This window comes from Alligator mississippiensis, chromosome 1 (genome assembly GCF_030867095.1).
Source record: "Alligator mississippiensis isolate rAllMis1 chromosome 1, rAllMis1, whole genome shotgun sequence".
NCBI classification, from domain to species: domain Eukaryota; kingdom Metazoa; phylum Chordata; order Crocodylia; family Alligatoridae; genus Alligator; species Alligator mississippiensis.
Window position 1 is genome coordinate 236075740 of NC_081824.1, and position 13036 is coordinate 236088775.

General features: G+C 39.1%; 1 protein-coding gene across 2 annotated transcripts in view; it reads left to right on the forward strand.

The window, feature by feature from the left end:
• Window positions 1-13036, forward strand: part of MAP4K3 (mitogen-activated protein kinase kinase kinase kinase 3) — a 143669-nt gene that overhangs the window by 96184 nt on the left and 34449 nt on the right. For both annotated transcript variants that reach the window (XM_014598208.3, XM_014598209.3), the window contains 4 exons: window positions 723-835; window positions 4163-4204; window positions 10445-10529; window positions 12302-12381. In XM_014598208.3, coding sequence (XP_014453694.2) covers window positions 723-835; window positions 4163-4204; window positions 10445-10529; window positions 12302-12381 — 320 coding nt within the window. The remainder of the gene's footprint in view (window positions 1-722; window positions 836-4162; window positions 4205-10444; window positions 10530-12301; window positions 12382-13036) is intronic.

Below are 13036 nucleotides of genomic sequence, written 5' to 3' on the forward strand. Positions count from 1 at the left end.
AGAGGGGATTGACTGCTTAAGCAGCACACTCAAAATGAAAAGTACTGGACTTGTAAGAGTGGAGAATCGTTATTTTTCATACATAGTTCTTAAATTCTTCCCTAGTCTATAAGCTACCATTGGGATGCATGGATATTTCTAAGAGCAGAGACTTTAATTGAGAGAGGAGAGACTTTAGGGTTCACACTTAAAATTAACTGGATTCAAGAGCTGTATAAAAGGGTATTTCTATCCTGTTTATAATATAGCCTTTTAACACCTGATTCTATTAACACTGTATCAGTTTGCCTAATACTAAATGTGTTCAGGATCAGGTTCATATTTGGTAAGTCACTGTTCCCTCTGTGCTGTTGTTATTTCTTCATTTAACATACTCTCATATAATCTATTTAAACATTTTCCAAAAAAACCCAAACCAAAACCATATACAATGAGTTGATAATTTTGAAATTAAGATGATTATATGTCATTTCCATGAGCACAAAGGAAAAAGCTAAGTTATTGGAGTCCTGTCTGCTCGCTTGCAGCTCCCCTTAACCATTATTGCATTCCTTTGTCTACCAGTAAACCCATTTTTCCCCATCTTTATGATAAATTAGCATGCAACTTTTATGCTTACCCTATGTACTGATTATAAATTTGTGTGTTCTGACGGTCAGTATGGAGTTGGTGGAAAGCATCAAGAAAGTCTGAATTGAGAAATGTATATATTTCTTACAAAGGTAATGGAGTGAATTCTATACAGTTAAATGGTGACAGAGAGGCATCCCCACGTCAACAACAGAATGAAAATAGAGACACTAATTTTTTAAGGAAAGAAAAGAAGGAAATACTGGTAGGTAATTATTTGAAAACTATTCTTATGCATTTCTTTAATGCACAAATGGTAAGAGTAAACAAACTCCTTGTATTGAGTTGTACGTAACATTAGTGGTTTTTATCTGTTTTCTGGTTTTGTTGGATGATTTTTTTTTTTTTTACTCTGAGTCATATATTTTTAATAGACTTTTAACTAGTGCTACCATCTGATCCAGAAGTATAATCAATATTATCTGCTTTTAAATTATACTAAGCTCTGTAATTTAATACAAGTAATTAAATTTTTACATTCAGCATTTGTGTCAGACTAGAGATATGTCCTGTAGTTGTGAATACAGTGCAGTACATCTTTAATTTGTACAAAAGGTGAGAAGATGGTATGGTAGATTAGTGAATGTTACCAACCAGTAAGTAGGTAAATAAATACATTAGAAAACTAAGGACCAAAATACAATGCTTGCATTTTCATTTACTTTAATTATATATTTTGTCCGTAATATATTAACATGCAATGTATAAAATAATAACTTTAGGAATTTAGCATTTCACTGCAGTATGGTCTCTGTATCTTTGATCATAGATGAGGAAATACTGTCAGTTTTTTGCATGGTTAATAACTTGTGATTAAGTACAGGTCTGTTGTACTTTGTGAAAGACTGCCTGTTGGAAACTGATTGTAGTACAGCACAGAAAGTGTGACTTTTACATACATTCAGAAACTTTGTCAGTCAACCTACCAGTTTGACTGGAGTTTCACTGACTGATTTAGCATACATCTAGGACTCTATTAATTATATCACCAGTATTAATAGGAAATATCTGAATAATTTTTCTTTCTAGTTTTAGGGAAGCTATTGACAGTCACCACATAGAGTTAAGATTCTATTTAGGTATAGCTTTTTAAACTGCCCTGGCATCTCACCTCTGATTTGCTTTTCATTTTACAGTTGATGAAACTGCTTGACAATGGGGAGTTATCTTTAATAAGAATAAAGTTGAGATACTTTGTGGCAAATAAAATGGGTCTTCTGGAGAAGAGACTAAAACCAAGCTGTCACTGTAGAGATGAAAGTGATAGCATTTGATACGTTGGTGTTTGGAATTACTCAAAATAAGAGAACTGGCATGTTAAAGCTCTAATAGGGTGAGCTAGCTCCCTTGAAGTGTTTCATTATTATTGAAGATTAAAGTCCTAAACTCCAAACTTGAATTTAATTGCTTTTTGAATGGCTCCATTTATTCTAGTCCATTTTTGTAACCTGGAGGCTTACAGCAATTAATGAACTACCTGCATTCTCTACATTGAGAACTACATTGAAAAACCTTCAATTACAAAGTACAGAAATGAGGTCCAGAAACACAGTACCACAATGTCTTTAGCTGTTTGTAAATATAGGGTTCGGTTTAAATTGAAATAGAGAGAGAGAGAGAGAGAGAGAGAGAGAGAGAGAGAGAGAGTGTGTGTGTGTGTGTGTGTGTGTGTGTGTGTGTGTAAATGCATTGCCCCACCCTGCTTACACGGCATCTTTTCTAGCACTGACAACGGTATTACAATAGATTGTAGCTAAGGAGGGATCCAAACCAAGGTAGCAGCTGCAACTATGTCACCTTGCAGAAAGGGATTTGTTGGTCTTTTCTTCTTTAGCGAGGTTCTCTACAAAAAGGGAAAAGATATTAGCAACACAAAAGAAGCTAGCATAGGTCTGGGTTGGAAAGACATAAGAGAGCAGCCATGAGAGTGCTGGTATTGGAGGTAAGAGAAAGGAAAATGGTAGATGAAGCTAGCCAGAGTGAGTTTCTTTCCTGTTTACCTTCATTGTGGTTTTGATAGTGTTTTTGTAATAGCCAGTTTCATTATTGGTCTAAATCCAAGACTGTAAATTCTTATCCCATTACCTGGATTAGCATGTATAAACTCTGTGTCCCTCAATAGGTTAACTGTTTTGTTTTTGTCTCTGTTAGCACCTCACTTCTCTCAGTAGTGCCACCTCCTTTTTCCTTCCCCCTTCACTACTCTGCATTATAATCACTGCTTTTTATTTAGCAGCTTTGCTTTCTGCAGTCCCTTCACAGCATCTGATGAAGTAAGCCCTTTGCCTAGGAAATTTTATGCTGTACATCTCTATTTTTGGTGGTGCCTAAGGTGCAGATCTACACTGTTTCCTCTTCTCTAAGCTATTTAAGTCACCATTTTCAGAAGTAACTTTTGAATGTACGTGTTTCAAATTTCTGGATCTAAAAATTGGAGACTAAAAGCCAAATCTTCAGAAGGGCTTGATGTCCCATTCTCATGAAAATTCAGTGGGAGCTATGCATGCTCAGTGCCTCTGAAAGCTACGTTTTTAGCGTATGCCACACTAGACCCTGAAAGCTGCAGCTTCTTTTAAAAGATGTTGCCATTTGTTACTTCCTGGGATGTGTTGGGGGTTCTTCAGGGTGTGAGAGAAGGTGTCTCTTTTTTTTAAAATGTAGAATGTTATTCTAAAAACACTGCATATTAATTGGGGTATCTTGAGTAGTTGTCATTACTACACTGTTTTGACTAATCTTTTAGAATTAAGTAGATTTAAAGTTGAACTGTCATTCAGATGATGTAGTTGAAACAGCAGTATTTTCAGTTTCAAAATCTAGGAGACTTTGTAGTTGAAAGGAATTTCCACTGAAACAAGTATTATTGATATCTCTGAAATCCTTGTGATACAAGATAAATTCATACAGTGCTAAAACATATTTAATAATTTAATGTATTGATTTAATTGTTTGGCATATTCATGCTAACTACAATATGCAGGTGGTTCATTTAAGCTTTGTGATGTTGGATGATGACATTCTAATGTTCTTTCAAGCCTCTTAATTAGAGAACATTATGTAGTCAACTATGCAGATGTTCAGCATAGAGCTATTGATATTAAAAAATGATAACACGTTAATTTCACCATAGATAATGATGTGATAGTGATTCATTTGTCGGGGTGAGTTGGCTGGACAGGGATAGCTTGCAAGTCTGCATACTAAATTACATGGATATTGTGGTATTTTTGTAGTTACTTATTCACCTTATTTAACAAGCCTGCTGTAGGACTTGCAGATGTACAGTATATTTGTGTTTATTGTTTTAACAATTTGCATGTAGTTTTTAACATTGATTCCTATGAGCAAGTACTGGCTTGTAATTTTCTTCCAATATAATTGTACTCTCATTTGCTAAGCTATTTATCCCATTTATGCAACTATAGTATAAAGATTTTTTAAATGTTTAATTTGTATCCTAATTGCATCTTTAGTGAAATATGTTTGTGTCTGTGGATAAAAAGCATAATTTAAATTCACAATTTGTTTCTAGAAACCAATTAGTAATGGTCTTCCTCCCACACCTAAAGTGCATGTAAGTATTAGAGCTATTCCTACTAATTTTGATTACAGTGTTGGTGTTTCTTTTGTTTAAAGCAAAAAATACTGAGACTTTTTTAACATTCTTTGAAGTTTAATTATTTAAAAATGTTTTATTGAACAATTTATTGGTGTATATAGGACTTGTAGATATTTATACAAACTAAATAATTAGAAGCCAGTATTTATTTTTATTTGTGCTTTAAAATTTGTATTTCAAAACACAGCTCTTAGTTTTTAAGATGTTTTTAAAGTGATTTTTTTTATAAAGTTAAAATAACCTTCCTCAGATTTGTGGCCATAAACGGAATAAGTTTATCAGGTCTGAATGTGTTTCTCTGTTCATCAGTTGAAGATTTAATAGTCTTTTTTTTTTTTTTTTTTTTTTTTTTTTTTTTTCAAGTAATTCTACCAGTTAACTCATAGGATCATAGCGCTTATAGGAAAATAGGGCTGGAAGGGACCTAACAAATATCTAGCCCAGAATGTCTCAACCCAAAAGTGGGTTACAAGAATATATTACAGGGTCATGAACAAAGTTTAAAAATGGATTCTCCTTTTAAAGGAAAAAAACATGGAAACTTTTGCTTTTCTCTTGCAGGCTGGCAGAGCTCCAGCCTGCAAGGGGCTGCTTGGGGCTTCTTGGGGGGGGGGGGCCATGGACCACATGCTGCGGGGGCTGGTGCCTGGGAGTAATCCCTCCATCTAGTCCAGTAGCAGAAGCTAAACTATAGCATGCCTTTTATAAAGCATTCAGTCTTGTTTTAGTGAATTCAGGTGATAGCCCCAGTTATGTTGGTTCTTAATAGCAATTCTGAGAATGAACTGGAAAGTGAAACACAATTTCTGTCAGATAGTATTTCATTTTTCTTTTGCCTTAGGGATGGTTTGGCTTACTTCATTTCTGCATAATGGTCTAGAACAGCAGCAGTGTTTTGCAGTGCCAGGCTGGAATCTTCCAGCTCTCAACCTCAGTAATCTGGTGCTAGGACCTCTTTGCTGCCTGGCTGCAGCATGGCTTGGGAAAGCTCCCTGCTGCCAAGCTGTGGTGTGACATGTGCAAAGCCAAGCCCCAGCTCCAGAGGCTGAGTGCAGCCTGTGGGCCATAGGTTTCTGACCCCTCCTCTAGAATATTGAAGTTAATGGGCTTGGAAGTTCTGAAAAGGAACCTTGTAAAAGATACAGTGCTGTGCATCCAGTTCCCTTCCTCATTCTTCATAAGGGATCTCTCCTGCAAGAAAGTTCATGGGTGCAGTCCAAACATGTTTGCAGCTACAGAAATAAGACTGTAGCCAGAACAACATAGATACAGATGATACTTAAAAATTCCAGAAAAGCAAGATAAGTTAACAGACATTCTTTACTTCTGTTTCTAAATACTAAATTTCCTTCTTAAGCAATCTAGCATCACTTCAGAGTTCTTGACTTTTTCACTAATTTACTGCATCTCACTTCAATAAAAGCAACTTAAATTTGTGTTGGAAAGCTAATCATTTCCACTGCAGAACTGTTCCTGTTTGGTTAGCTTTAATGCTTAGAAATGAAAACTGCCTTCCACTGACAGGAATTACCTGTTGACAGGGATTTTTCCTACCTTATGTTTGTTTATTTGAAGCAGATACTTGTTTTTGCTAAGGACTCCCAGTTTCTCACATCGGTGTGAGCTGCCTGCTCACAGTTTGGGATCAGATCCAGACCTGTCAGTCATGAGCAGTTAGAGAATGCCCTTTCTCCTTAAAATCCCTCCAGCTTTATCTGCTTGGTGCAGCTGCAGTAGGCTCACCCAGACCTTCTGGCCATGAAGCGTCTTCAAGGAATATTTCAGTTTTTTAATATTTTTCTTCTTTAAACTAACAGCTTGGTGCAGTCAGCTGTGTGTCTTATTTTTAACTAGGCTCTGTTTGATTTTGGCAGAGACTGTCCCCTCAAGCTCTGATGCTCTTTCTTGCTGAAAGAGTGTTCTGCAGGCTTCATGGAGACAACTAGTGTAAGACATGCAGAAGAAAGTGTTGGTGTCTCTTGCTCTTGTGCTTCTTTATCAAATATCTTGTTAAAAGAGTTTGAGCAGCTCTGTGGGCTTAAGTGCCAGTTCCCTCAAAGCCTCAATGTATCTCCCCTGGGTATGGAAAGATGCAGGCAGAATTATAGTTGTAGTTTCAGGAATGTTCAGGCCTTTTTCAAAAAGCTACAAAGAAATTCACGGAAGGCCATGTAATCCACACGGTGCTGCTCTCCTAACTCTGGTCTCTGTCTCCTCCTGTGCCATGAGTAAGGAGCACTGGGCGCAGAACCGGTGCCAAAATTCAGTAAGAGGTTTTCAGGGCCTTCTTTCTGCCTCTCCTAATAACCCATCTTTCTGTCACTCAGAGCTTCTTAGGCTAACATCTCCTGGAAAAGGAAGACTTTCTTGGTGTGTGTGAACCTCACACAGTACAAGGAGGTAGAATGTCTAGGAAGGCCCTTCTTGAAATATCATCGAGAGAGGTGCACATGAGAGAGGAGAGACTCAAAGAAGCACCCCCTCTTTTAAGGGCAAGCAGATTACTAGCCACTTGCTAGTAGTCTTGCCCTAGAAGATTATAAATAAGAGCTGTGAAAACTCATCCAAACGATTACCTTATGAACCAATTGAACTGTAATGGAAGTGTTGTCACTTTTTTTTTTTTTTTTTTATCCAGTAAAGTAGGCTCCCTTCTATCTTCACGCACATAAGTATTTGTAGTTTGAATTTTTCTCGGATGTATTGTGCCTTGATTCAGACTGGTAGTCCTCATGCTTACAACAGACTTATAGCATGTTTTCCCTAATTCAGTTCAATAAATAGTCTTACTTTTGTCAAGTATCAGAGTCCATTTTAATAAAATCTGCTAAACATCCATGCCTTTGACACTGCCTCTCACCCCATCCTCATCAATAAGTTAAGCAACTGTGGCATTGATGCCTACACAGTTGGATGGGTAAAAAATTGGCTGATGGGGCGCACCCACAGAGTGGTGGTGGATGGGTTGTACTCAACCTGGCGAGATGTGAGCAGTGGGGTACCCTAGGGCTCGGTCCTTGGGCCCGCACTGTTTAACATCTTCATCAGCAACTTGGACGAGGGGGTGGAAAGCACGCTGTCCAAGTTTGCTGATGACACTAAGATGTGGGGCGAGGTGGACACACTTGAAGGGAGAGAGAGGCTGCAAATAGATTTGGACAGACTACAAAAGTGGGCAGACGAGAATAGGATGGGGTTCAACGTAGACAAATGCAGGGTGCTGCACCTTGGGAGGAGGAGTCCACAGCATACGTACAGGCTGGGGAGTTCCCTTGAAAGCACAGAGGCAGAAAGGGATCTTGGAGTCATCATGGACTCCAAGGTGAACATGAGCTGCCAATGCCAGACCGCAGCCAGCAAGGCCAGCTATACCTTGTTATGCATCCAAAGGCACATCTCAAGCCAGTCCAGAGAGGTGATACTCCCCCTCTATGCGACTTCAGTCAGACTGCAGTTGGAGTACTGCATTCAGAGGAGGGCCACCCGCTTGGTGAGAGGGCAGCAGGACAGGCCCTACGAGGAGAGACTGAAGGACCTGAACCTGTTCAGCCTCAGCAAGAGGAGGCTGAGGGGGGACCTGGTGGCTGCCTACAAGCTCATCAGGGGAGATCAACAGCAAATAGGCAGAGCCCTTTTCTCCCCAGAACCACCTGGGGTGATGAGGAACAATGGTCATAAGCTGATGGAGAACAGGTTTAGGTTAGAGATCGGAAGGCAATTTTTTACACTTAGGGTGGCCAAAATCTGGAACCAACTTCCCAAGGAGGTGGTCCTTGTCCCTACCTTGGGCAAATTCAAGAGGAGGTTGGATGATCACGTGTCTGGGGTCTTGTGAACCCAGCATTCATTCCTGCCTGTGGCAGGGGGTCAGGCTAGATGATCTGTTCAGGTCCCTTCTAACCCTAGCTACTATGAAACTATGCGACTATCAGTATATAAATTCCCCAGGCCCTACTTTAGCCAGTGCCGTGTTTCAAAATAGCCTTCTCTACATCTCACTGCCCAGAAGAGAGTGTAATTTAGCTTGTTTTGGATGTTCACATTTTAAGGGTGAACAATCCTGCCTTTTACCCTAAAAGCATGCTTCTGTGAAATCCCTTTGTAATAGATCTATAGACTTTAGCATGAAAAAGAATAGAAAAGTATACTGATGCTTACCTGAAAGTTGTTTTCCCTCAAGTAATAAAATACATAGATTTTAACCCACCCTGGAAACAAATGTTTCATCCAGAATGAAGGTGGAAATTGATAACCAAAGATTCAAGATAATTTCATTAGTGGACATGATCTCTGTTCCATGCATAGGAGACTGAATTGTTTTCTCTACTAGTGTGCCGTAAGTGAAGTTTGTAATTTTAGAAAGTAGAAAAGGATTAATCTAGTTGTTGAAGGTATTTCAACGAAAGGGATCTTTAAGGAGCAGAGCATTTCTTTTTTTGTCAGCTACTGACAGATCAGGTTCTATTTGCAAGCTATAAGCAGGCTGAAGTGAATTATCCATTGCAGTAGATTTTGGGATCTTATTTCTTAAAAGGACATTTTCAGGTAGCATGAATACATTTTATTGTTCTCAAGTTTGCCTTGGGCTCTGCAGACTACTGACTCACCTCCAGGTTTTAGAAGAGTGTTAACAAAAAAGTTCAGTTTCTAGCTGTAAATGTCAGATACAAGGTCAGCAGCTGATTTTTCCTTGTCAGAATTGCTTTCTAACATAGACACAGCGGGCTTCAGTTGATAGGTCTAGACAGATTGTACATCTTTGAAAAGATAAGAATGGAAAAAGGCTTTCCACATCCCTTCCCCCCTGCCTGGCCAGGTTGGGACTGAGCCAGTTCTGTGCCGTGCGTGTTTGTGTCTCTCCTCCTCCCTCCCTCCCCCTCCCCCCTTGTGGCTGGATTGGGGCCAGGTCACGCCCCTTCCCCCATGAGGCCAAGCCAAGTCTTCTTCCCTTACATAGCTGGATTGGGGCTAGGCTGCCCCCCATCCGCACAGCCAGATGAGGCTTTGCCGTACCTGCCTTGGGTGCCGCATTGGTCCACTGGCTAGATCCAGCCTGCAGAAGAATTGGGCACTGCCTATCCGGCCTGCCAAATTAAAGGTGGAGCTCCACTGCTGTAGAGCTCTCTCTTAGTCATATTGATCTTGAGCCAGTAACTAGCTATGTACAAGGATATGTCAGCAAGACAGGTCTAAGTTTTTCAGAAAGAAACAAGTGTCGTACAGAGAGGCAGCTCTGCAAGCATGGAGAAGGTAGATGAATTGGTGTTTTCAGATGAGATCATGTAGAAATAATGTGCAGGTGAAGGAAATGAGACCAAAGACAGGGCCACTACAGGAAGGTGGTTGGAGAATGAGGTGTCCCTTCAAAGGATATGCTGAAAAAAGTGAGAGAGGTGAGAGGGAGAGCAAGACTATGTAAAAGATGGCTGATAGATCAAGTAGTATGAATGCTGAGCTTTTAGGAAATGATCGCTGAACATTAGTGAGAGTGCTCAACTTTGCCCCACTCATGCATCCAGGTATCTGCTGCACAGATCATTCTTGTAGCCTGCTGTAGATCATGTCATTCCTTTCTTTGCCACGCTCCAGGAGCTCCTTCTTTAATGTGTCAAATATTAGATGTTTGTCTTTACTTTAAAGGCTTTTCTTTGGTTCTCGAGAGGAAATCAGATCCAAAGCAGGAAGAGAGGTGTAGGCTGTTCCCTTTCGTCATAGAAGGTTAACACTGAAGTTATTTTCTTTGAATTTCTCTTCTTCTGTCATTGCATTAAATCATTCTCAAAAATGGCTGAACTCTTAGTGCAAGCGTCTGAAAAATACCATCTTTTTTTAAAATATAGATGTCTTTGAATTAAAGATGAGCCCAAATTCCTTGACTCTCCATATAAGAAGAAAAGCCTCAAAGACTCATTTATAGAGATGCAACTCTTGTGGTGAATATAAGAGCTGCTTATTTGAATTTAAGTCACAAGCCATTTTTAAAAGAGATTTCATTTTTTAAAGTGTGACTTGTATATGAAAGAATGTAGTGTTCACGTTCAGCAAATTCCAAACCTTGAAAATTATTATAGTTCTTCAATAAGGTGAAACATATGCTATTAGAAATATATAATCATTAGAAATTTCACTGATATATCAGGTTAGAGATTCAAATTCACTTGTTTTTTAATTAAATGTTTTATTTTTCTTTTTTAGATGGGTGCTTGCTTTTCAAAGGTGTTTAATGGATGCCCGTTAAAAATTCATTGTGCAACATCATGGATAAATCCAGATACAAGAGGTATATGATCATCCCATTTATTCTTTCATGAAGGCTTCAAGAATATAAACTATGCATTTTAGATATTCAGATTATTCCTTTTTAAAACAGTTTAATTTATGATCATGAATTTTCACTTTATTTGGATCACAATATTAAGGTGTACAACAACCTTTGCTTTTGGTAATCAGAAATCCTATCCCATGAGTCTGAGGTGTCAATCCTGCTGTCCTGACCAAAAATAAATTCTTTCTTCCTTCTTCAGTTAGTTCCCCTTGTGCTTCTCTTTGGGTATGTTCAGGGGTAGATCCAGAGGGGTGCAGTGGTGCACTTTTGCCCTTCTTTGATTCCTGTTCTACCCAAATTTTCAAACCAAGTGCCTGGTAGTGGCAGAAACATTTCTAGTCAGGCAGTGCTAGAGGAGTCAACTGACTTCATGGCTCATTAAATCTACTTCACTGGTGGGCAAAATGCAGCCCACGGGCCAGATGTAGCCTGCCAGGCCATTGTATCCAGCCCGCAGGGCCCCTAAAAAATTTAGAAAATTAATATTAATCTGCCCCTGGCTGCCTGTCATGTGGTCCTTGATGGCTTGCCAAAGCTCAGTAAGCAGCCCTCTGCCTGAAATAATTGCCCGCCCCTGATCTACCTGATCCTGTCTAAACTCTTCATTCCACAGGTGTTAACCACCAGCTCTTCTTTTTAATGCTGTCGATATTTCACCTGTCAAGGTATCCTTTGTTCTGGTGTTAGCAGCTCCTGTTAATGAGTTCCTATTTCACAGCCCTGAAGATTATTTTTAACTCATTCCAGTGAAGTTGTATTTGTTTTGCTCTAGGCTCCCAGAATATTAGTAAAGTTTCTACTTTATTTTCAATTGAAGAAAAATGTGTTGTTTATATGTGATGATATGCCTCACCATCTGCACCCCCCCTTTCAAAATTCTAGATCTGCTCAGGGGTATGTTGATATTCACTTCACTTTTGAAAAGTGGGGTGCAGAGCGGTGACACTTTTCCCTTTATATTTTAAAATACTTCAGTGCTATATGAAGTACTTTACATTACAGAATCCTGCTTACAAGGGTGGGGGAATTGGTGATACTGTGTCCCCTGTTTTGCCTAATCATAATTCAGGAATAGCAAGATGCTGGTACTAAAATGATCAGCAACAAAATAGTGATCTTTTCTGAATTTAAATTATCACCCTTTAGGATGAGACAGTTCAAACTTTTCAGTGAACATTTACATTATCTGTCTTGTTTGCAAGCTCAAAAGCACAGTATCAGTTGACGTTCAGACCTTTGTAACCAAGAAAGGGAAGAGAGCTTGAATTTTCTTAAATTTTGCAAAAATTGATGGAGCTGCCATAAAAAAGCTGGGTTTGCATTCCAATTGGTACCACTCTTTAGAAACAGCTGTGAAAGGGTTAATGACACTTTCTAAAAACTGTTGAATTGTTAGCATGTACATCATATCAGTTTAAATTAAATGTTGATAGCAGGAAATTACATAAATTGTATGTTTATATAGTTTCTTCCAGTAGGATTTTTCTTGATCAGTCATTTTAACTGAAATAAGGTGAGTCCCTCTTAATGTCTCGTGGGGCTTTTCAAATTTAAACTATTGCAGCTTTCTCCTATTTCCCCATCTAAGGAAAATTAAATAGAGCAGATTGCTTGATGTATGCAACTCCCTCAGTAAAATGTTGCTTCACGAAATCAGCTCCATACATGTGTTATAATGCACTTCTTAAAATCTGAATGGATTAATTTTAATTTCCCCCTCTTTATAGATCAGTACTTGATATTTGGTGCAGAGGAAGGGATATATACCCTGAATCTCAATGAACTGCATGAAACATCAATGGAACAGGTGTGTATTTTATTTTAAGACTTAGGAAAAGTTTGCAGAAGTAAGGTTTTTGGGTTGGGTTTTTTTTGGGGGGGGGGAGGGTGGTTTTGTTTTGTTTTTTTAAATCCTTTGGGCAGTTGTCCACATACACATTCACATTTGTGAGCTTCCTTGTGCTTCTAAACCACTGGCTGTCAACCTTTTTAGACTCAAGGTACTCCTGCAAAATTCAGCAGCACCCCATTTTTTTTAAACTAATTTAATTATGTATTATAATTGTGATTAATTAAGATAGTAATTGATTAAACATAATCATAGGCATGCCACCACATCAAGTGCCTCCTGCAGATCAGGAAGAAGCTGCGACAGGAGTGTGTGCTTTTGCTGCTGGCCTTCCTAGTCTGAATCTGCACAGTGTCTCCTGGAAACAGAGACATGTGGGGCAGATGGAACTGTCCCTCATGCCTCTGTTGTCAAAAGGCACATCGGGGGCAAACTGAGAAGCAGCTGCAGGAGAAAGTCACGCCTGCCTACGTTACATTTTGCGGACAGACATGCCATTGCTGCTGCAGCTTTTCCTGGTTCAGCTGTAACATACCTCCCAAAAAGAGGCATGTAGGAGAGTTCTGCCTTTTGGCAGTGGCAGCCTAGAGATAAATGCTGCTCCAACAGGTAG